At 35.1% G+C, this 23,369-nt stretch overlaps 1 protein-coding gene and 1 pseudogene across 6 annotated transcripts in view; both read left to right on the top strand.

Moving 5' to 3' along the window:
- The window catches only part of ATG2B (autophagy related 2B), an 80,158-nt gene that overhangs the window by 24,425 nt on the left and 32,364 nt on the right, over positions 1 to 23,369 (top strand). For 5 of the 6 annotated variants that reach the window (XR_008513205.2, XR_008513204.2, XM_024231832.3 and 2 more), the window contains exons 7-23: positions 3,919 to 4,015; positions 4,542 to 4,727; positions 5,762 to 5,916; positions 6,007 to 6,112; positions 6,784 to 7,045; positions 8,789 to 8,939; positions 9,657 to 9,749; positions 9,889 to 10,077; positions 12,493 to 12,766; positions 14,414 to 14,516; positions 15,673 to 15,868; positions 16,168 to 16,310; positions 20,555 to 20,712; positions 21,091 to 21,263; positions 21,723 to 21,873; positions 22,910 to 23,109; positions 23,259 to 23,339. Coding sequence is in view for 4 of the 6 variants with exons in the window: in XM_024231832.3 (XP_024087600.3) it covers positions 3,919 to 4,015; positions 4,542 to 4,727; positions 5,762 to 5,916; positions 6,007 to 6,112; positions 6,784 to 7,045; positions 8,789 to 8,939; positions 9,657 to 9,749; positions 9,889 to 10,077; positions 12,493 to 12,766; positions 14,414 to 14,516; positions 15,673 to 15,868; positions 16,168 to 16,310; positions 20,555 to 20,712; positions 21,091 to 21,263; positions 21,723 to 21,873; positions 22,910 to 23,109; positions 23,259 to 23,339 (2,718 nt within the window). In the remaining 2 variants the exon portion in view is untranslated. The remainder of the gene's footprint in view (positions 1 to 3,918; positions 4,016 to 4,541; positions 4,728 to 5,761; positions 5,917 to 6,006; positions 6,113 to 6,783; positions 7,046 to 8,788; positions 8,940 to 9,656; positions 9,750 to 9,888; positions 10,078 to 12,492; positions 12,767 to 14,413; positions 14,517 to 15,672; positions 15,869 to 16,167; positions 16,311 to 20,554; positions 20,713 to 21,090; positions 21,264 to 21,722; positions 21,874 to 22,909; positions 23,110 to 23,258; positions 23,340 to 23,369) is intronic. The other variant, XM_024231833.3, reaches the window with a different exon arrangement.
- Positions 14,625 to 14,712, top strand: LOC112128957 (small nucleolar RNA U13; annotated as a pseudogene).

Genomic DNA, 23,369 nt, shown 5'->3' with positions numbered 1-23,369 from the left:
ATATATAACAAACTTATAACCAACATCATACTGAATGGGGAAAAGTCGAAAGCATTCCCCCTGAGAACTGGAACAAGACAAGGATGCCCACTTTCACCACTTCTATTCAACATAGTACTGGAAGTCCCAGCCAGGGCAATCAGGCAAGAGAAAGAAATAAAGGACATCCAAATGAGACGAGAGGAAGTCTAACTATAGCTGTTCACTGATGCTATGATCATATACCTAGACAATCCTGAAGACTCATCCAAAAGGCTCCTAGATCTGATCAATGAATTCAGTAAACTCCCAGGTTACAAAATCAGCATACACGAATCAGTAGCAGTGCTATACACTAACAGTGACCAAGCTAAGAATCAAATCAAGAGCTCAATCCCTTTTACAACAGCTGCAAATAAAATAAAATAAAATAAAATACCTAGGCATATACTTAACCAAGGAGCTGAAATCTCTCTACAAGTGGAAAACTGCAAAACACTGCTGAAAGAATAGATGACACAAACGAATGGAAACACATCCCATACTCATGGATGGAAATAATGCATATTGTGAAAATGACCATACTGCCCACAACAATCCACATATTCAATGCAGTTCCCATCAAAATACTGTCATTTTTCACAGAACTAGAAAAAACAACCCTAAAATTCATATGGAACCAGAGAAGAGCCCACCACAGCCAAAACAATACTAAACAAAAAGAACAAATCTGGGGTTATCACATTACTGGACTTTAAATTATACTACAAGGCTGTAGTTAGCAAAACAGTATGGTGCTGGTATAAAAATAGGCACTTAGTCCAATGGAACAGAATAGAGAACCCAGAAATAAAACCAAATGCATACAACTAACTGATCTTTGACAAAGCATACAAAAACATATTTTTTAGTTTTCTGAGGAACCTTCATACTGTTCTCTGTAGTGGTTGTACTAATTTACATTCCCACCAAAAGCATAGAGGGTTCTCCTTCTCATAGCTTTGACACTGTATAAAGACACTGTATAAATACAACTGTATTTGCCTCTTAGGGAATCATATTGATCAGTCTTATGGAGAACCAGGAAACTTGCATTTACTTAGTTAAAAATGTATTTGTCAAGCATTATTTTCACACCTCGAAAACAAATTTTCTGCATAATCTCTATAAAACGTAGTTTTAATTAAGAAGATACTAGGATTTATTCATTTGTTTATTTACTGATCTCCCTAGTTGTAGATGTTCAAGTGGCTACCGTATGCCAGCCACTTACCTGTCCCAGTTCTTCAGACAGATGCAGAGATGAATGGGATACAATCTTTCCCTTGGTAAAAGATACAGTAAGGGGTATGGAAATTGCTATGGGGACATAGAAGAGGGAGCCACTAAGTACGTGTCAATATACATAAAATGACTTTTCAGAGGATTGAAGAATCTCCGGAAATCCCTCCTTGGATTGGAACCTCTGACTAGAGTTGGAGGAGGAGGAAAGTAGAATGAAGACACTCCTATTACTGATTACTCAGGCCCCTTCTGTTTACTGCTCTGTCCTTCTTCAGATGGTGCAGAATCCTTTCACAATGTCAAAAGGCCCTTTACAAGTAACATGTTGGGATTGTTAGCAGAACAGATAGTCAAAGGATTATGTAAACTCTACAGGGAATCCTCTGCTATGGTAACATCCTTGGGAAACTATACTAATAATATGCTTATGTCTCTGGGGAATGCATTTGCCATGTCTGTAAGGAGGAAGCATAGCAATAACTTTTATAGTTCTGTTTTGGTTAATTATATATAGTCCTCAACATTTGTATGCTTTTATATTTATGTAAACCCAAACTTTTGCACATGATGTGTTGATTTGTACAGATGTCTTTTATAATAAAACATTATGTATACATTTGTACAAATGTATAAATATATGTTACTTTTAGAGTTCTGTATATTAGTGACAAATGAACATCTGGAAAAACTGCATAGTGGCATTGTGTGCCAGCCAATATTTAATATTTAGAGATACTATCCTTGCCTATAGAGTAATTTTTGTGTAATGACTTGAGTATTTGAGTATAATTTGTTTTTATTTAATGCAAATGATGCTAAAGGAAAAAGACAAGTTCTGGATTTTAGTATTGAGAAACATAGATCTCATAAAATATAGTCTAGATAAAGATGGCATTAATTAGGGGTGCTGAAAATGTCAGATCTTTAATCTCTTTCTGATGTACATTAGCCTGAACTCTTTCAACTGTGGATTCAAAATGTTATGAAAGATTTCATGTTTTTTTTTTTTTTTTAAGTTCTCAGAATAGTATTCCCTTGAGTAGTGTGTAAGTCTGTGTTTCATGTATTCAGTTTTAGCCTATGTTTTTAGGAATGCATTTTATTGAAAATTGGAGACTGCCCGTATTGAATTTAGAGATGTTTTGTTTCAGTTACCATGTTACATTGAGTTGAAATTTGTTTTTTAGTTTTGTTCTTTTATATTTTCAAAAGAAAGTAGTAAGTACTTTGTTCTTTTTATGCCAAACTTAGAATGTACAAATAATGAAATATTTCTATGAAAATTTTAATTTCAATGAATTAGAAATGAAACTCTTGATTGTCCATTCTAATGAAAGTCAGAGATTGTGCTTTCAGTACAACAATTGTGAAATTATAAAACAATTTTTAAATTTGGCATGTAGTTAGAAACACACTTTCTCTGTCCTCTCAGCCTCAGGTTGGCTCGTGGCTTGGGATGTCAGTAGTCAGGAAGATACCCCGTAAAATAAGCTGTCTGTGGGCAGAACAGGGGAGCCATGCCATGGAAGGAGTGAGGGCTTTCCCTCCAGGTCAGCCTTGGTCAAAATCCAGCTCTGGATCTGCTACATGGGCCTTGTGCAGTTCACTGAATCTTTATGAACTCCTTTCTTCACCTATAAAACAGGAACAGTAATAAGAATTAGAGGAAATATATCTAAAAGCACTTAGCATGGTACCCCAATGCTAAAAATAAAAATGATAATAATGATTTATTTTACTGGATTTCTTAGGTCATCGAAATTTCTCAATCATTATGTAGTTTTGTTTTTTGTTTTTTTTTTTTTTAGAATCAGAAGGAATCCCTTTTTCTCCTGGGAGGAAGTCATTTTCTAGATATAAATGTTTTGTTAATTCTATTATTTTTCAGTTGCAAAATGACATAAAAATAATAGGAGTCAGTGTTAAGAGGAGGCGAATGAAAAGTAAGGCAAGGATATTCTGCTTTTTAGAATGTAATATAGAGAATAAAGTAATTGCTTTTGTCAGAGTATTCAGGAATCATCAAGAGAGTGGGATGGAGCTTTTATTTCTAGATGGAAAAGTGGGCAAAGAGTTGGAGAAGAGAAAGGCAGTCCACCTGAGCACCATCTTCTGTCCACATTTCTGTAGTGGCGTCCTCTCGCATGCAGAGCGGGCTTTGTGGACCACAATCGGTACTGGGAGGGCACAGTGTTGGTGGAGAAGGTCCTTACATGCTCTGCTAGAGTATGATTGGTAGTGTACTTAAGAAAGCCAACTTTATTTGTTCTTGATGTGAATCAGACTTTAAGGATTATGATTTCAGTCTTTTGAAAGTCAGTGAATACTGTGCTATTGCTACCTTAATATTCATCCTTGGAGACTGTCTTAAGTCCTCCTCAAATACTTTTAAGTACTCAGAAGACTTGAAGAGACAAAAAGTGTAACATTGGACTTGTCAGCATGGAATTTCTCAGGAGGATTTTTCCTTTTAGAACAACAGTTTGGTGGCCTTTAAGTCTTTTCATTTAGATGGTGTGAATTAGTAGAGTCTCAGATGAAGGACTCCAAGACTAAAGACTCAGTATTCATCTCAGTTCATTAAAATATACTGACGTTATGGTGATAAGGTTATAAAGAATACTCCTCATGAATAGTTTTTTTTTCCCCCTTAAGTTGGATGTTGATGGACAGATAGACTCTATTCATCTACTCCTGTCACCGAGACAGGTGCACTTGCTTTTGGATATGTTGGCAGCTGTTGCTGGACCAGGCAAGTATAATTCTGTTATTATATATACTTGTTACTTTTTTAAATTTTAAAAAACTTTAAAATATGTAATGTATGTACATGTAGGAAAGTCTATTATTTTTGAATATATGAATTGAAAGAAGCAAATAAGAATCTTAAGTAGTAAAATTTGATTGGGTGTTTTGAATGTGTTACCGTGGGACATATTCACTTCAGATTATGTGTGTCACATTCTTTTCTAAAATTGTTCTGACTTCTTTGGTTGGGGATAGTACTTCATACAACCGAGAAAGTATAATTCTTGAACACAGTAAGTGGTACACATTTTAAAATATTTTCAATGGCTTCTATCTATCAGAGATAAGATTTTGGGATTCCTGGCTAGTTGCTTAAAGCTATTGCTTAGAGCTCTGACTCATTAAATAGCAGTGGTTTTGCACTGTGGTGTTAAGTTGCCATTGTTGTTCCATAAATGGGTTTTGGGAAAGAAATGCTTAATTAACTCCAAATTTAATTACTGTTTTGGTTTCCTTTTGTATGCTTATAGAAAATTCTAGCAAAATAGGGTTAGCTAATAAAGATAGGAAAAATCGACCCATGCAGCAGGAAGACGAGTATCGAATTCAGATGGAATTAAACCGGTATTATTTGAGAAAAGATTCCCTCTCTGTGGGTGTATCTTCAGAGCAAAGCTTTTATGAGACAGAAACAGCTCGTACACCTTCTAGCCGTGGTAAGCAACTCAAACAGTTGACACCAGAATCATATATTGTAATCATAGATAAAATTACACTTAATTTTGGCTGCTGTGAACAGAAGTTTAGGAATGAAAGAACAAAAAGATCCACATTGTAAGAAATCCACAACTTTTAATTTATAATTAATCTAATCACAACATTACAGTAATGCACCAGCACATAGGTGCTATAGTATATTTTTTTGATTTTGATTGTGTAGTTTTGTTTTCTAAATGATTTAGTCTAAGGAAAACCAATTTACAAAAATGTAAATTTATGTGAAAGTTAAATTAGGTAGCTATCTATTTTGTCAAATTATTATGTGCTCATGTAATGATTTCTAGATTAAGAAACTACTAAACTACTAAAGTTTGATAAGGAAACTTTCCTTTATTGATCTTTCCATCAGTTATATGTAAATGATGATCTCTACTCAGCTTACTTTACATTTATAGGTGTTTCACAATGTATAAGTGCTAATAACATAAATAATATGGATAAATTTAAGTATGGAATGTTGGACAAAATAAGAAATCAAACCCTACTCAAAAAATTTTGGCCATAATAAACTTCATTTGCATGAGAGTAAAACAATTCCGAAAGAAGGAACTGAAATGTAAATGGAATTCCAAATAATGTTTTTGGCTCTGAATAAAAGAAATAACTGTATCCAGATGAAACTAGAGGTTGCAGTATATTTATACTATTTTAATATCTGATTTTAATTCCTAAACTGGCATATCACGTTAAAAATATACCAGGTAATACTACATTTATATATTTAAAACAAAAGAAAACATGTTCATCAGTAGGATAGCTTCATTTTTTATTAATTTATATTGAGTTTTTACTATGCCATTGATATTTTGGATTCAAATAAATTACACCACTGTAAGTAACATAAAATTTGGGGCATCGCTGTATCTCGTATAATCTGAAGGAAGAGGATTGTGTTAACGCATATTAACTTACTTAAAAGACTTGAATTGGTGGGATTATAATACAAGTGACATAGTTTAATTCTCTCTAGAAGAAGAAGTATTCTTCTCCATGGCTGATATGGACATGTCTCATAGTCTCTCTTCTCTTCCACCCCTTGGGGACCCCCCAAACATGGACCTTGAGTTATCATTAACTAGTACATATACAAATACCCCAGCAGGATCTCCATTAAGTGCTACTGTGGTAAAGTATTACTTAATTTTTCTTCTAGACTGAAAAGTTGCTTCTAAAATTCTACACTTCATTCATGCGCTTAAAAAAAATCTTTTATAGCTTCAGCCCACTTGGGGAGAGTTCCTTGATCATCATAAAGAACAGCCAGTAAGAGGGTCAACATTTCCATCCAACCTAGTTCACCCAACATCTTTACAGAAGACATGTAAGTAAAAATAAGACATTTGTTGTTAGTTTCTGCTGGAATTTTTAAAATGCCATTCTACTGGTGCTTTGCTTTTTTTTTTTTTTTTTTTTTTCTGGTCTTGGCTGTTTACAAAGTTCAGAAAGCAAAATGAACCATTGTTAAACAATTCACTGTGAAGTGTTTTAGAATAGTTGATCATTTATTGTATTCTTTGTGTATTTAAATACTTAAATATTTTTAGTTAAAAGTACACTGTAAGTTTCATATTATTATTGCAGTTTAGGACCCTCAGTCAATCATGTGATTTTTGTTTCACTATTTACATCTTCCTTGAAAGAGAACCCCAGGTTTCTTTTCTGCAAAATTTAATTGATATAGACCTAAGGCTTAAAGGAAAATTTGTTGAGCAGTTTTTGGTTAATCCTGAGTTTTCCAGTATGTTTTTATTAATATAAAAGCTTGGTTTGTACATTTACTGTTGTCACGTACTCTTGTACTTTAGTACAAAAATCTTGGATATAAGATGCAGCAAGATAGCAGTTGATTTTACTTAAATTAATTGTCTAATATCATTCAAACTGTTGTATGATCATCTGTTTTTTAAAGCTAATAAATGAGTAAATGTTTTATGATTTTAATAGTTTTATGTGTCAAATTTTATGTATATAATTTTAATACTTGTATTTTAGCTCTCCCATCTAGATCTGTTTCAGTGGATGAATCAAGGCCTGAACTTATTTTTAGACTAGCTGTGGGAACTTTTTCAATCTCTGTGCTTCACATTGATCCTTTATCTCCACCTGAAACGTCACAGAACCTTAATCCATTGACACCTATGGCAGTAGCTTTCTTTACTTGTATAGAAAAGATTGATCCAGCAAGATTTTCAACAGAAGATTTCAAGTCTTTCCGAGCAGTGTTTGCAGAAGCTTGCTCACATGATCACCTTAGGTAAACTCTCACATATGTATTAATGATGATCCTTTAAACTTCCACATATGCTAATGATCCTTGAAAAAGAACCACATGTGGACTTTTGTATCTGCCTATCTGCATTTGTTTTTCTAATTCACATTTTATTTGTAAGTGAATGGAATGAGTGAGGTTTTTTTGCAATGATGCAAAGATGTTTAGAGTCTTTCATTCAGGTTATTTGGCATGCAGAATAACAGATCTAGATAATAGGAGTTTTCGAAGTGATCTCTTTAGTCCCCTGCCCAGCTCTTGTCAAGTTTCTTTAACCACATTTTGCCTTCATCCCTATTGACACCATTGCAATCATGAAAACAGTTCTTATTGTCACTGGCATTAGCAGAGATGACAGTGGTGATGAAAAATAAAATACTACTATTGGAACTGATCCATATGCCACTGGCCATGGGGTGGGAAAACATTACCAAGGCTGATCCTGAAACTTGGATGCTACGTTTCAACTTCTGCTTAAGAAAAATCAAAGCTATCCAAATAGCCAGTGAGTGATCCTTTCATGGGTTGAGTCTTAATAGATGAGGAGATAATTGAATTTGTAATATAGTTGGTTTTTTTGTTTTGTTTTGTTTTTTCTTTTGAGACAGAGTTTCACTCCATCGCCCAGGCTGGAGTACAGTGGTGCCATCTTGGCTCACTGCAACCTCTGCCTCTCAGGTTCAAGCTATTCTGCAGCCTCAGCCTCCTGAGTAGCTGGGATTACAGGCATGTGCCACCATGCCCGGCTAGTTTTTGTATCTTTAGTAGAGATGGGGTTTCACCCTGTTGGCCAGGCTGGTCTCGAACTCCTGCCCTCAAGTGATCCACCTGCCTCGGCCTGCTAAAGTGCTGGGATTACAGGCATGAGCCACCACACCCAGCCTTTAGTATTGTTAACATGCAAACTCTGTTTTACAATTTTAATGTGAAAGTGATCTATAAATTGTTGAATGACATCTTATACGGTGGTTTAAACATATCATATATTAGTATTTTTAGAAAATACTTTGGGCTTTTATTTAATCTTTTTAACTTTTTTAAAGTATGAAAATTGATATGAAAAGTAGTTTTACACCTAATACAAGAAAAACTCTACAGGTTAGGATTATAGTATTTATAATCAAACTGTAAAAACATTTTGTTTTCTTCCACCCCCCTTTTTTTTTCTTGTATTTTTAAGAGAGATGGGGTTTCACCATACTGGCCAGGCTGGTCTCGAACTCCTGACCTCAGGTGATCCGCCCACCTTGTCCTCCTCAAGTGCTGGGATTACAGGCATGAGCCACTGTGCCTGGACTTTTTTTTCCCCCCATTTTTGACAAAGTTTCAAATATCTGCCAGTAGGAAAATAGAACAAAAGCGACAGAAAGTAGAGGTAGACCTCATTTGGGCCTCACCGACTAAAGTTTTTGAAATATTGCATAATGTTTTTAGATAATTTTAAGAGACTATTTCGTATATTTTACAGATCTGAAAGATTTTACCTGTGCAATGTAAATTTCTAAATGTGGAAGAGGAAGGGCAGTGTTGGGAAATTAATAGATCCTGGAAAATTTCCCATCAACAGAACTGATTTTTTATCTTAAGGAAAGGGAAATTTGAAGCAATCTTTCTGGTTAATTTCCTTAGGAGTATTAATTATTGATAACAACTTGAACTTGTCAGACTAGGTGGATAATTGTTATATGTCAACACTAATAATCTTAAATGGTGCATTTTTTATAATAGATTTATAGGTACTGGCATTAAAGTATCCTATGAACAAAGACAAAGATCAGCTTCCCGATATTTTAGTACTGATATGTCCATTGGGCAAATGGAATTTTTGGAGTGCCTATTTCCAACTGATTTTCATTCTGTTCCTCCTCACTATACAGAGGTAAATGTTGAATACTTTTTCTTTAAGATTATTTTTTAAATCTACCTTGCTTTTTAATGATTGTATGAGGCAATGATTTTCTTTAAAAATGTATAGAAAGTCATAGGAGGAATATTGTCATTTTCTTTTTGCATTTGTGTTCTGTAGAAACATTTTTAAGAATGTCACTCAACATCGTTATAAGGATCTGTTAGAATTTTAAATTAGAGTTGACTTGTTTAGGAGTGACAGGTGGGTTATGAGAGAAATGACTTCATTTCACTCATGTTCAAAGCACTCTTCATTTCAGAAGAATTTGATCATTGAACAAATAATGATTGAATGCCTGCTGTGTGCTAAGCCCTGTTCAAGACAAGTTAAATGTCTTGTGTTCATTTACCATTTTTCTGATATTTTTCCTAATGTAAAAGTGTGACCTAAAGAAACTTTAGAAAACTGTCAAAGTTACATTCATTGCTGTTACTTTGACCCTTTATACTGTTTTATTTCAAAAACATTTTCTTGGAAATGAATTTATTTGAATCCTCGCTTACATTTTACAGATGAGATATCACATGAGTTAACTAACTTGTCTAAGGTTCACATTGCTAGTAAGTGACAAAAATGAAACTTAAAACCAGATTTCTGACTTCAGAAAGCCTTTCTCATTATTATATGGGCACCTCTGTAAATTCTTGTGATTAATACATTTAATTTATCTTCATCTTTACTTTTAAGCTTTTAACGTTCCATTCCAAAGAAGAAACTGGTTCCCATTCCCCTGTGTGTCTTCAGCTTCATTATAAGCATTCTGAGAATAGAGGGCCCCAGGTAAGAGATCTTTTTCTATAATTGCCACCTGTAAATTTTCATCTGATATATATTTTGTCACAATTATAAGGTTTTAACCCAATTGTATAGTAGTTTTTAGTGATTGTATTAATGCCTTTTCTTTTTTTTTTTTTTAAAGGGTAATCAAGCAAGACTTAGTTCAGTTCCTCAGAAGGCAGAATTGCAAATTAAATTAAATCCAGTGTGTTGTGAGCTGGATATCAGTATTGTAGACAGGTTAAATTCCTTGCTTCAACCACAGAAACTTGCCACAGTAGAGATGATGGCATCCCACATGTATACTTCATATAATAAACATATTAGTCTGGTAAGTATTCAAAAGCTGCAAATACTAATCATAATTATGGTTAGCTAATACGGTTATTGAGATAATTTCTGAACTTAAGTATTTTTAATAGATTAAACAGTATATATTATTAAAACGGCATTATTTGTAATAATAAAAAAAGGAGACATCTTTTATGTCTTGATAGTAGACTAGTGAAATAAGTTTTGAGACACACTGAATGAAATGTTATGTGGTCATTTAAAATGATGGTTATGGCCAGGTATGGTGGTTCACACCTGTAATCCCAACACTTTAGAAGGCTGAGGTGGGAGGATCACTTGAGGCCAGTTCGAGACCAGCCTGGCCAACATGGCGAAACACTGTCTCTATTAAAAATACAAAAATTAGCTGGGCATGGTGGCACACACCTGTAATCTCAGCTACTGAGGAGGCTGAGGCATGAGAATAGCTTGAACCCAGGAGGCGGAGGTTGCAGTGAGATTGCATCACTGCACTTGAGCCTGGGTGACAGCGTGAGACTGTCTCAAGAAAAAGAAAAAGAAAATGATGGTTATGAAGATGGTATAACAACATGAAGAAGGCTCATCAAGGATTAAATGAAAAAGTAGAATATATTGCTTTACATAAACTTGCCACACCTGTGTAAATAAAATTGATGTATAGAAAAAGAATGGCTAGAAATATGCCAGTCAGTAGCATTGTTTATATTACAGTAGAATTAGGTTTCCTTTACTTTTCATGTCTATCAGAATTTTTATAAGCTGTGATTATAACATCTTTATAAAATGTTATCTATTTATACATTTGATAAATTACTTGAACTACCTAAAACATGAAGCCCAAACAATATGGGATATACTTTTGAAAATAATCTGTTGAACATCATATTATATCACTTTTACTTGGATCTGGTGCCTGGTGTCTTTTCTAAGCAAATTAAATCAGTCAGGTTTGCAAGAAGCCTGTTAGGAATTTTGGGGCCAGAGGACCAGGATCAGATGGAGACAACCTTAGTTAAAAACAAAAGGAAAAAGATATTTTATTTTTCTACTTCTTTGCTTTTCTCTTAGTATTGAGTATTCACATCAAATTAGCATTATTTATTATTATTATTATTATTATTATTGAGACAAACATCTGTTGCCCAGACTGCAGTGCTGTGGTACGGTATCAGCTCACTTCAGTCTTGACCCCCTTGGCTTAAGCGATCCTTCTACCTCAGCCCCCCATATAGTTGGGGCTACATGCAAGTGCCACCACACCCGGTTAAGTTTTTGTATTTTGTGTCCCTGTGTTTCCCAGGCTGGGCATTCTTTATTTGTTATTGTTATCAATTGCTAGTTATTTTAGTTTCTGTGGGGTAGTCTGTATATTAGCTGTTAACTATATATGCAGTCGGATGATGGTTTAATCTGTTGGGTTATTTTTGCCTGGGAGTGGTGGTTAATATTAGCAAATCAAATGGGGAGAGTTAGAATAGATTTGTTAAAAATCCAAGTCTGGATGGGTTTGGTGGCTTGCACCCATAGTCCCAGCAACTCAGGGGGCTGAAGCAGGAGGATTGCTTGAGCCCAAGAGTTTGAGACCAGTCTGGGTGATACAGCAAGACCTGTTTCGAAAAAAACAAACACAAAATTTGTAAGTCTAGCATATGAAGGGAGTTTTCTAACATAGAGGTTAGAAATTGATTGAAGAAACTGAGGAGTGTCACAACGTAGAGTGGAGCTTTTTTAGTTTCAATATATTTTAGAGAAAAAATAGAAATAGATTTCTATTTGAATGGGATGTTCTTTGACCCTTTTATTGTAAGATGGCTTTGGGTAAATGGTGCATATGTCTTGGTCTCATAGAACCATTTGATGAGATCATACCCTTGGATTGGATAGGAGCTCAGGGTGCGTCATTTAGTGAATATTTATTTAGAACCTGTGATGTGCCAGCCTCTGGGTTTTATCTTAGAAGTACAAAGTTGAGTCACCGATTGTATCTGGCATAATTCATCTGATTTCACATTGAGTCTTTAAAGTCATATATTGGTAGAAAAGTCTTTCAAACTGAATGTTGGACACTATAGTGATTTTTAACGGTATTGAATTTGTTGGTAGGCTAATTTACACTGTATTCTTTATAAATTTATAGTAAGATAAATATTAATCTATAGTGCCTTTGTCTTCACTTTGGCTCAGTTTTTAATTTTTTATTTCAGAGTTTAACTTTTGCCAATAGTTTTCACTTTTGCTAATAGTTGTTGCATTATAAATTTTTTTTACACTAAATTAATATGGTAGTGGTTAATTTGAATTGACTTTTAATGCATTATACCAAATGGGGAGATAGTGATTATACATATTGTATTGTTGAATACTGTGTAATTTATGTTCATTTACTTTAATATTCTGGCATATTTTTGATGTTTTGTGTTTTGTGTTTTAGCACAAGGCTTTCACTGAAGTGTTTCTAGATGATTCACATAGTCCTGCAAATTGTCGGATATCGGTACAAGTTGCCACACCAGCATTAAACCTTTCTGTTCGCTTCCCAATACCTGATCTTCGATCCGATCAAGAAAGAGGACCATGGTTTAAGAAGTCACTTCAGAAGGAGATCCTTTATTTAGCCTTCGCAGATCTAGAATTTAAGACTGAATTTATAGGAGGATCAACCCCAGAACAAATTGAATTGGAACTTACCTTTAGAGAACTAATTGGTAAGATTGAATGTGCCTGTAAAAGAACCATACTAGATAACAAACAACTGCTACTGAAACTTACATCACAAAAGTATCTGACAGCCCTGCAATATAGTAAAATTAAAGAACATTATGTTAAAATCAACAGCAACAGTGTCTTTCTAGTATTGTATGCAAATATGTGATATAGGTAATTTTTTAAAAACTAAGGATGATGATTCATTCACTTTGTTAAAATTCCTGTTTACTGCAGGAGAGTGTAGTACTTTAGCCTAGATTTTTATTATCACCTCTCGTTTATTTATTGTAGGACTGATAATAGAACTTAAGTGCCACTGTATGTTAGACATTATGCTAAGCACTTGATACACATTGTCTTGTTTTTTTAGTCATCATAATCACCATATGTTTATTTTTCCAATTATTTTTATAATTTAATAGATGAGACAATCTGTGGACCTAGAAGGAAGTATCTACCAAGATCATGTTGTAGTCAATGACAGAATCAAGATTTGAACCCAAGTCTGACAGTGGAGCTTGAGCTTTCAACCATTATACTAACTAATCGCTAGTGACTTTTATTTGTAAAACTTGTTTTGATTTTTTCTGCATTACTTTGTTTTTGTCAGTTAATGAAGCAAATTTATAAAAACTTTAAAGTGAACCAAGTTTATGAAGACCTGGAAAACCTTTTATCCTGTGGTTCCCAGACCACCTGCCTCTGCCACAACACCCTCTCTCCGCAACCACACTCCCACCCCTCATGAGAATAGTTTGCAAAATTTCCCCTTCTCTTCTGTCTCGGTTTTACATATCTTAAGAGGTATTTAAAATTAACTTTTGTCAATTATGACTTCATGAAAGGGCCTTCAGGTGTTGTGAGATCATCCCTTATCTCCAGTGGTGAGAAACTCATTATTCTGGAGGAAAGCCGTTTTTCATTTGTAAAATGGATTGAAAAAACACGTATAGAATTTTTGTTGTTGTTGTTGTTCTTGTTTTTCAGACAGAGTCTTGCTTTGTTGCCCAGGCTGGAGTGCGGTGGCATGATCTTGGCTCACTGCAATCTTCATCTCCTGGGTTCAAGCGATTCTCGTGCCTCAGTTGGATGCCACCACACTCAGCTAATTTTTGTATTTCTTAGTAGAGACGGGGTTTCTCCATGTTGGACAGGCTGGTCTCTTAACTCCTGACCTCAGGTAATCCGCCTGCCTCAGCCTCCCAAATGCTGGGATTACAGGTGTGAGTCACTGCGCCCAGCCCGTGTAGAATTATTTTGAACAGAGATATTTCTTACAGTGTTTGGTACAAAATACATGTTTAAGAAATATAGTTATTTTTCTAGTGGTAGCTTATATAGACTTTATGAAATAATCACTAATAGCACTTAGTAAGTGGTAAGTGCTTGTTGTATTTACTATGTCATTATGTACTTTATGCAGTGTACCTTGGTACTTAAGAATTTGAGTTTGAACACAAAACAGAATCTTTAATTTATTGGCTCATTCTGTCTACCACATGTGCACATAAAACCAGAACAATTGAAAAATGCTGTAGAACTTAAGGTTGCATTATGTTCCTGATTGAGAGGATCTTTGCTCCTCCATCTCTTCTTTTAGTACTTGAGAAGAAGCACATTTCAGTAAATCAGTCCTTTTTTTTTAGGATCGTTCCAGGAAGAGAAAGGAAATCCATCTATTAAGTTTTTCCATGTGTCTAGTGGAGTAGATGGAGATACAACATCGTCAGATGACTTTGACTGGCCACGGTGAGTAAGCAAATGCATAGGTTTAATAGGATTTTCCTTTTAAAAATAAAATATTCTTTTAAACCAACATTTTGGCTATTAAATATAAGCTAAACATGTCCATCCTTGATTCTTTTGTGTTCATAAGCGTGATGATTGGGTGTTCACATGAGACGTGTCACCCTCAAACCTTGTTGTGCTATTTTTCTGCCTGCCTTGCTTTACTCCTCCTCTCCACTGTCTATTATACCGATTAGATTCTTAGGACAGATGTTGCTCATACACACCTGGTAATAAGCATGAGTTTAGAGCACAAGTTTCATAAGAATTGGATCTACTTCAGTTAAGTAATTCAGAAGCACGATTTACATTAGGATATGTATCAATTAGGAAAAAAGCCTGTGATCATTTACGAACCAAATAACACCACTACCTAGGGAATAAGAGTTGCAGTTGCAGCACAGCTATTCTCTTTGAAGGTTCCATGCCTCCTTATAACAATGGGTGGATATGGTAATCAAAGGAGAATGAAAAGTCTGTGCTAGAGATGTTCTGTAGAAGCTTAGGAAAGGAAAGGGATTACTCTGGAGTAAAAAGCTCATTAGTTTTTGTAGTCATAGGCTGCATTAACTCAGTGATCTTTAGGTTTTGTGGTTACAAAACAGAAACAGCACCAGCCCTTTATTATTGAAATTACTAGATGAAAAGATAACTTTGTTGTTAGAGTTTTGAAACTGTTTCCTAATCAGCTTCTCCCTTTTCCCTTTGAACAACTGATATAATATGAGGTTGATATAACATGAGGTTTCTTAGGTAGACAAGTATTTTATTATAGCAGAACAGACTGTGTGTGAGAGGATTTGGTTTAGTGATAACTAGAATCCTTAGGTAAAGTTTGCTGACTTTTAATGAAATTTAAAAATAACCTTTTTGCCCCTTTCAGTTAGCCAAGTATAAAATGTTTATGTCTTTCTGTTACCTACTTGTTTCAGTTCCACACTTTTAAGTTTACAACATGGTCATAAGTGGGTTACCTTAGACATGATTAGACTTTGTAGAGAAGTTTAATTCTATCATTAAGATTTAACCAGTGGTGTGTGTATTAATTTGCACAAAAGTTAAAGTTTTGCTGTTTACACTTAGATGTTGGTCTTTTTAAAATTGTCTTTGCTATCAGAATTGTTCTGAAAATAAATCCACCAGCCATGCATTCCATTTTGGAGAGAATTGCAGCTGAAGAAGAAGAGGAGAATGATGGTCACTACCAGGAGGAAGAGGAAGGAGGTGCTCATTCCTTGAAAGATGTTTGTGATCTAAGAAGACCAGCCCCATCTCCTTTTTCTTCTCGTAGAGTAATGTTTGAAAATGAACAGGTAAAAGTGTGAGCAAGCTACAAAGGAATAATACTATTATTCTCTGTCATAGAGCAATGCTTTTAATTTTTTATTTTTAAGAAAATGCTTTGTGTACTGTTTTTGTTAGCTCTTAAACTTCAAAATTGAATAATACCTATTTTTTCTTGGTGTATATTTTCTCTAGTTAAATGTTTCACGCTTATTTATTTCTCACATACCAAGTCCTATGGATAGGCTAAGAAGATGCTACTACTATTTTAAACATAAAATGGTTATTGGATGCCTTTTTTTTTTTGCACTAAACTATTATGTTTTAGATGGTGATGCCAGGAGACCCTGTAGAAATGACAGAATTTCAGGATAAAGCAATCAGCAATTCTCACTATGTACTGGAACTTACGTTACGAAACATTTATGTAACACTACCTAATAAGAGCTTTTATGAGAGGCTTTATAATAGGTGAGTTTATACACATTTAGTTCAATCTTTGGAATCAGACTTTCTAATTGCCTCCCTGATTTTCCTCTTCCCCCTTTCCTTTCCCTGCCTGAATATTATGTGCCATCTCTGTGTACTTTGTGTGGTGTTGGTGGTGACTATTGCCGTTATGATGTGCTATTGTCATAGCAGAGTTTCCTAACTAGCGTGGTGCTGGGTGTGTGAGATATTTATTTCCTCAGCCCTGAGGTTGGCTGATTGCCCTCTGTCAGCTTCCTGCAGGTTACCGATCGAATACGATTTTTTTCTTTACGTGCGGTGACGTGAAGAGTTAAGAGATGCTAATACAGGTAGCCAATGCTGGAGTAGAATCAGAACCCCAGTCATTACACAAGAAGCATCTTTTCTTCAGCATTCAAAAAGATATCTTGTTGGAATTCAAAATTCTGTGAACGTGTACAAAATTTAAATTTATTATATTTAGATACCCCTCAATATTTATGCCAGCCAGGTATTTTGATACAAATGGAATTCTAGGTCATAGACTCTGAAGGCCTTGAGCAGTTTAGCCTCTGTAAGACTCAGCATCCTCATCTGTAAAATGGAGATGATCCTGGCTCCCACCTATAAGGGTTGTTTGGAGGATTAAATGATATAACACTTGGAAAATTCTGAGAATAGTGTATGGCATATCGTAAGAACTTAGTGGTTGTCTGTTGTAATTCCCACCCACTGAAGGGATTTCTCCGTAGCATACCTGAAAGATTGTCGTGTGGGTTTCTAGAAAAAGAAGTCCTTAGTGTTTGTCATCACAAGCTTCCTACATGTGGACAAGTTATTCTAGTTTCCATTAATCTTCAGAAACTTCAGACTGTTGTTTCTGCTGTAGGTTTACTTGGTATCAGATACCACTTGGTATTTATTCCTTAAATGTTAGTAATAAACCCTGGGTTTTCTCACTGGGTGCTATTGACTTTTGCTCTTAGAATCAGAAAATTAAGTTCCAGGATTCTTCTAGGGTTCACATTACTTCAGTGGTCTTGAAAATGAGATTCAGAGAACAGTCCACTCTGGTATAGGAAGAAAATGTTACCACTTATGTTTAACTTTAACAATAATCTTTTAAAATTTATATTTTTATATTTGTTTTATAATATACATTATAAATAGCACCTAATTTATATTAAATTCACATTAGAGAGGTTTCAAATTGTTTTCAAATGTTGGGGTTTGTTTATATATGATCTACAGTTTCAAAATGACTGATCTCTAGGCCCCTCCTTTCATTTCATAGTTCAGGGATGTCTGCAAAGAGCTGATGTATGTGCAAGGCTGAGATTGAGGGAAATGAAATGACTCTTTCAGGGCCTAGCCCAGAGATCAAAAAGACCTGACCTATTTTTTTCCTCATTCTGCATTGACTGAGCAGATTGCTTTTGATTAAATCAGGGCATCAAGAACAGTAATACATACCTTAAACATTCACTTTATAAATGTATATTTATTTACCACTTCATTTCTAAATACAGGACAAGGCCTTTTCTTTGAATATGAGCCACTGATTGGAATTCTATGTTCTTTTTTTTCCCCCTTTTCTTTTTTTTAATCCTGCATGTGGCATCTGACTATTTTGTCTTTTTTTTGCGTAAAGTGTACCCAGAAGGCATTGTCTACCGTTTTTAGTTCCAGTTTCTTTAAAGTGGAGTGAAAAAAATTTTTTCAGAGATATGTAAGAGGAGAATCTTTGTAGGTTTTTAAGATTTTTTTTTTTACCCCAGTCTGTATTAATGAAAACAGCACAGTTTTTATTTAAACTGTACTTAAAAGTAACAAATACAAGCAGATTTGAAGCCAGACACAGTTGGTCTTTGGCGAGTATATGAAATATATAACTCCACTGATAGGAACGGTTCTCAGCTCTGCTAGAGAGATGTCCACCAGCAGCAGGCAGTTAGCATATTGGGGGCTTCCGTTGTTGTGGCACTTGGGGGTAATTGGGTAGCTGACTGCTTAAGTCAGGGAGTATGTATTAGAACGTGTATTAGAGTATGTATCTGTTAATCTGGGTAGCTGGTTTAATGGATTGCTTAAGAGAGTTTCTATTCTATTAAATACCTTCCACTAACCACTTTTTGGTCTCTCAGGCCCCTAGAATTGCATAAATACTGAAGCGCTCCCTCACTCTCTGGGATCATATAAATCTCATATCTAACTTCCTCAGGGTTTGCATCCTTTTCCTTTGCCCCTTATCTGGCTTTGTATTTTCAAATTAATACTGTTTAAATAATTTTCAAACATTCTCAGAGAAGATTTGCTTTATAGTACAAAGAACTCCCCGTGCCCTAACCATCTGAGAGTAAGTTGCTGACCTGAGTCCCTTCAATGTTTAGTACTTGAATGCGTATTTCCCACATACAAGGACATTCTACGTTAACTGGTAATTCAGCTCGCAGAAGCAGGAAGCTAAACTGGATACATACTACCATATAATCCTCATACCCCATTCAAGTTTTACTTAATATGTCAATACTATCCTTTTATTTATTTATTTTTTTCTGAGCAGGAGTTATAACCAACTCTGCCTTTATATATTTAAAATGTTGGTTTACTCCTTTAGTACCTTGGTCAACAGGCTGTTTTTAGCAATGTGGTTTTAGGTACAGGAGAATTTTTTCGCTGTCAAAAATTATTTAAAATAGAATATAAAAAAGAATTCTAATTGCTTTCATTAAATATATACTGAGCATCTATTTTGTTTCAGCCTCATAGACACAGAGTCATGGTGATACGTCCTTATGTATCTTAATCATTGTTTTCTTTCTTGATATTTCTTGATATTACAAGCACCATCCAATATTTGATAGTACTAATGGTATCAGGACTGTGTTTAGACCAAAATATAAATAAGGAGAACATAATAGGTGGGTGGATTATAATCTCCTGAGAGTCGCAATTCTCAGTCCTGGTGTACACCTTCTAGGACTTCAGAAGCTCAGGAATTGTCCCAGCAGTGGCTTCTCACAGAAGGGGGCAGGGCTGCCTCACCACGTGGCACCTTGACTGGTATTCACACCAGGCTTTACAATGAGTCAGGGTTTTGGCAGCACTTCCATGTGAGTCATGCACTGTCCTCACCAACTGTCCATGCCTGTTATGTGACAGCCACTGTGCTAGGCACATGTAGAGATGATCGACACAAGTCCCTCTCTTGGGCGGCTTGCACTCTAAAAAGGGGAAACGAGGAAATTCAGCAGGGTGCTGTAGGTGCTGTGATTTAAGTGGGTCTGTGTGAAGCATATGCTGTGGGTCCAGATCTTACAATGGGCTTACTAGAAGACATGGTGAAGTTTGAGTTTTCTTGAAAGCTTCGAGGATGGATGAGGGGAGGAGGCTAGGACAGAGGGGCATCTGAGCAGTGACAGGTAGTTCTTTGAAAAAGTAGGATGTGGTGACAGCCTAGGTATGACATATGCCTTCCCATTGGTTGCCAGTATTGATTGGGCTAGTCTCGCTAGTTATAAGGGTTTTTCTCTCCTTATTTTTTGCTCCATATGCATTCTTTATCTCATGAAGTCTTCCCGGTGAAGCTGTGCTTTCTGTTGTTGATGAGAGAAAAATCAGGTATTTCTAGGGAAAGAACTGAATTGGTCCCACAGATAAATACTTGCCTTAAAAAAAGAACTGAATTGGGAGCTGGATGTAATCTACATAATCTGGACTTTCATCCCCATTTTTCCGCTAATTAGCCATGTGACTTTGGGAAGGTCACATAACCTTTATGAGACAGTTTCTTCAAGTGTAAAGTGAGAATAGTGATTCTGCCCTGGACACCCCACAGGACTGAGGGAGGGTCAGTGAGATGATGTTTACAAAGTGCTCTCATATAGGTGAGCTGTCCTCCTTTTCTGTTCTTTGTGGGTTTTTATTTTTCATGAGCTTCTGTCTCTAAGGTATATTTTGAAATATAATATGCATTTGTAATTTGATGTATATAACACAGGTAAAATTAGGCAAGTATCTATTTAGGTATCTAATTGTGCAGATTCTTTTGTCACTGCCCTGCATTATAGCCATATCAGTTATTTTTTCATTGAAAGAACGCAGTTGTTATTTTTGTTGTTTTTCCAAATTCTTGTAGGATCTAATTTCCATTTTGCCGTTTAAAAAATTATTGTTCATATGATCTTTTAAAAGGATTTTTTTTTAAGTTTGCCTTCTGTTGAACTAGGAGTTAAGTACTTATTTTTCAACTTTTGTCTTTATAGGATCTTTAATGACTTGCTACTGTGGGAACCAACAGCTCCTTCACCAGTGGAGACATTCGAGAATATTTCCTATGGCATTGGGCTTTCAGTAGCCAGTCAGCTCATTAATACTTTCAACAAAGATAGTTTTAGTGCATTTAAATCTGCAGTTCACTATGGTAATATATTTTTAATTTGTTTTGATTTAAAATGCCTAGTTTATCAATTAACAAAGTACTAACCTTTGAATTGTGGATTTAAAAATCTTTATGTTTCATTGTAACTATTTTGCAATTTCTTTTAGTAATTAATAAGAATATTTCCTCATTTCTATCTGTATATTGAGAATATCATTATCACTTAAATATGTTCTCTTTAGAATGATAGTGTGCACATTGTTTGAAGTTCAAGGCTAAAGAGAAAAACAATATATATTTCTATGTTCACACCATAGTCTTTGTAAAACTAAGCAGGTTATATGAAATATTTTCGTGATCATTTTTACGTTGCTGTTTTAATATTCTATCAGAATGTAATTGTATGTTTATTTCTCATAGATGAGGAAAGTGGATCTGAGGAGGAAACTTTGCAGTATTTTTCCACTGTTGATCCCAACTATCGTTCTCGCAGGAAAAAAAAATTAGACTCTCAGAACAAGAACTCTCAGAGTTTTCTCTCAGTTCTTCTGAATATTAATCATGGATTAATAGCAGTGTTCACAGATGTGAAGGTGAGGTTTACAAATCCGAAGTGTTTTTTCAAATGTATCTTATTTTAAATAAATCTGCTAGGATATATATCTAGTGATTGAAGTATTTGATATTTTGAGGTTGTTTCAGGGACTGATGAAGACCAGTGTTCTGGGGCAGACCATGATGATAGCAACTTTGGGGATTTAGCTTTCGTTGCAGATCAAACTGTGTGGCTCTGCCTTTGGAAAACAGATGCTAATTCTGCTTCTGGGGTGACAACAAAGTACAGAGATTCATCTGATAGCGGAGGTTCCACATAGCATTTAAGTTATCCAGTTTTATTTTATACCATGATATTGAATAGTTCAAGGATTAGACTGCTTTGCTGCGGTATGGGAGATTTTCCTAAGCTGAATCAGCAAAGAGCATCTCAAGGAACATGCTTACTTTTCTGCATTTAAGTAATAACTTCTGTATTTTTCTGATCTTTTTACTAGCAAGATAATGGAGATCTGTTGGAAAACAAGCATGGTGAATTCTGGTTAGAGTTCAATAGTGGTTCGTTATTTTGCGTGACAAAATATGAAGGTTTTGATGACAAGCACTACGTTTGCCTTCATTCTAGCAGTTTCAGTCTGTACCATAAAGGTAGGACAAACATGTGTCTTGGTTTCTTCTCTTTAGACATGTTTAAATTTCTTGTTTAACAAAGAATATTGAGAACAGAACTTTGGTATTAGAAATTATTTTCTGTGGAGGGTTCTCATTCTGCTGTCAAAGTAATATTTACAAATTAGAAGTCAACTTCAGGTTCTTTTTTTGCAATAGCTTTGTTGAGGTATAATTCACACACCATACTCATTTAAAGTGTACCTTTCAGTGGTTTTTAGTATTTCACAGGAGTTGTGCAACCGTCACCAGAGTCAATTTTCAAACATGTTTATTAACCCATGAAGAAATTTCATACACTTTAGTGATAACCTTTGACCCCTTCCGCTCTCTCCTTCCCGTAAACACACTAACCTACACTCTGTTTCTATGGATTTGCATATTCAGAAGTTTCTTATAAATGGAATCATACAATATTTGGCCTTTTCGACTGGTTTCTTACATTTGACACGCTTTCAAGATTCATCCAAGTTGTATCTGTACTTTATTCCTTTTTATTGCCAAATAATATTCCACTGTAAAGATAGATCACATCTTATGTATCCATTCATCAGTCGATGGGACTTTATGTTCTTTATTCTCCCTTTATTGCCAAATAATATTCCACTGTAAAGATAGATCACATCTTATGTATCCATTCATCAGTCGATGGGACTTTATGTTCTTTATTCTCCTTTAAGGAATATTTCCTTTTGGTTCCAGATATAGAACTTACCATTTTTTGAGCAGTTACCTGAGTTTACCTTGTTTCATAGACGTGAGATGTTTGTGATAGTTTTCTATTTAATTTTCCTAGCATTTCAGAATCTTTTGTTTCTTTAAGCTGTGCACTGTCAGTCATACTAACATTAGCAAAGAGGAGTGGATTATTAATGCCATGCTGGTTTTTGTCATCATGCCTCCTTAAGTTATATTCAGTGGAAGTACATGGATTTTTGTTTTGAGTCATGTAAGTTGATTAGCTAATTTCAAGTAATCATTTTGTTACTATTTTTACCTCAATGTGGATCTCTAGGCATAGTGGATGGAGTGATTCCCCCGACAGAAACACGACTTCCCAGCTCAACCCGCCCACACTGGTTGGAACCTACTATTTATTCCTCTGAAGAAGATGGCCTCAGTAAAACTTCTTCAGATGGAGTTGGAGGAGACAGTTTGAATATGCTGTCTGTTGCCGTTAAAATATTGTCTGATAAATCAGAGTCCAATACAAAGGTTTGTGTTTTGTACTTTTATGCCACTGTTGATTTGATTCTAGCTAAAAATAATTAAATAAAAGGCAGCATATTTATTTTCTTGGAAAAACTTTTGAGTTATAGGATTACATAGGTGGTAAATGTCATTCTTTGTCTTGTTCTGTATAGGAATTTCTCATTGCCATAGGACTGAAAGGAGCCACTCTCCAGCATAGAATGCTTCCTTCTGGGCTTAGCTGGCATGAGCAGGTAAGAGAGCTGTTATGTATGTGTTAATTT

The sequence above is a fragment of the Pongo abelii genome, chromosome 15 (assembly GCF_028885655.2).
Source record: "Pongo abelii isolate AG06213 chromosome 15, NHGRI_mPonAbe1-v2.0_pri, whole genome shotgun sequence".
Classification (NCBI taxonomy): domain Eukaryota; kingdom Metazoa; phylum Chordata; class Mammalia; order Primates; family Hominidae; genus Pongo; species Pongo abelii.
The sequence above is the reverse complement of the archived record's forward strand: the minus strand, read 5'-3'. Positions and strand labels throughout refer to the sequence as shown.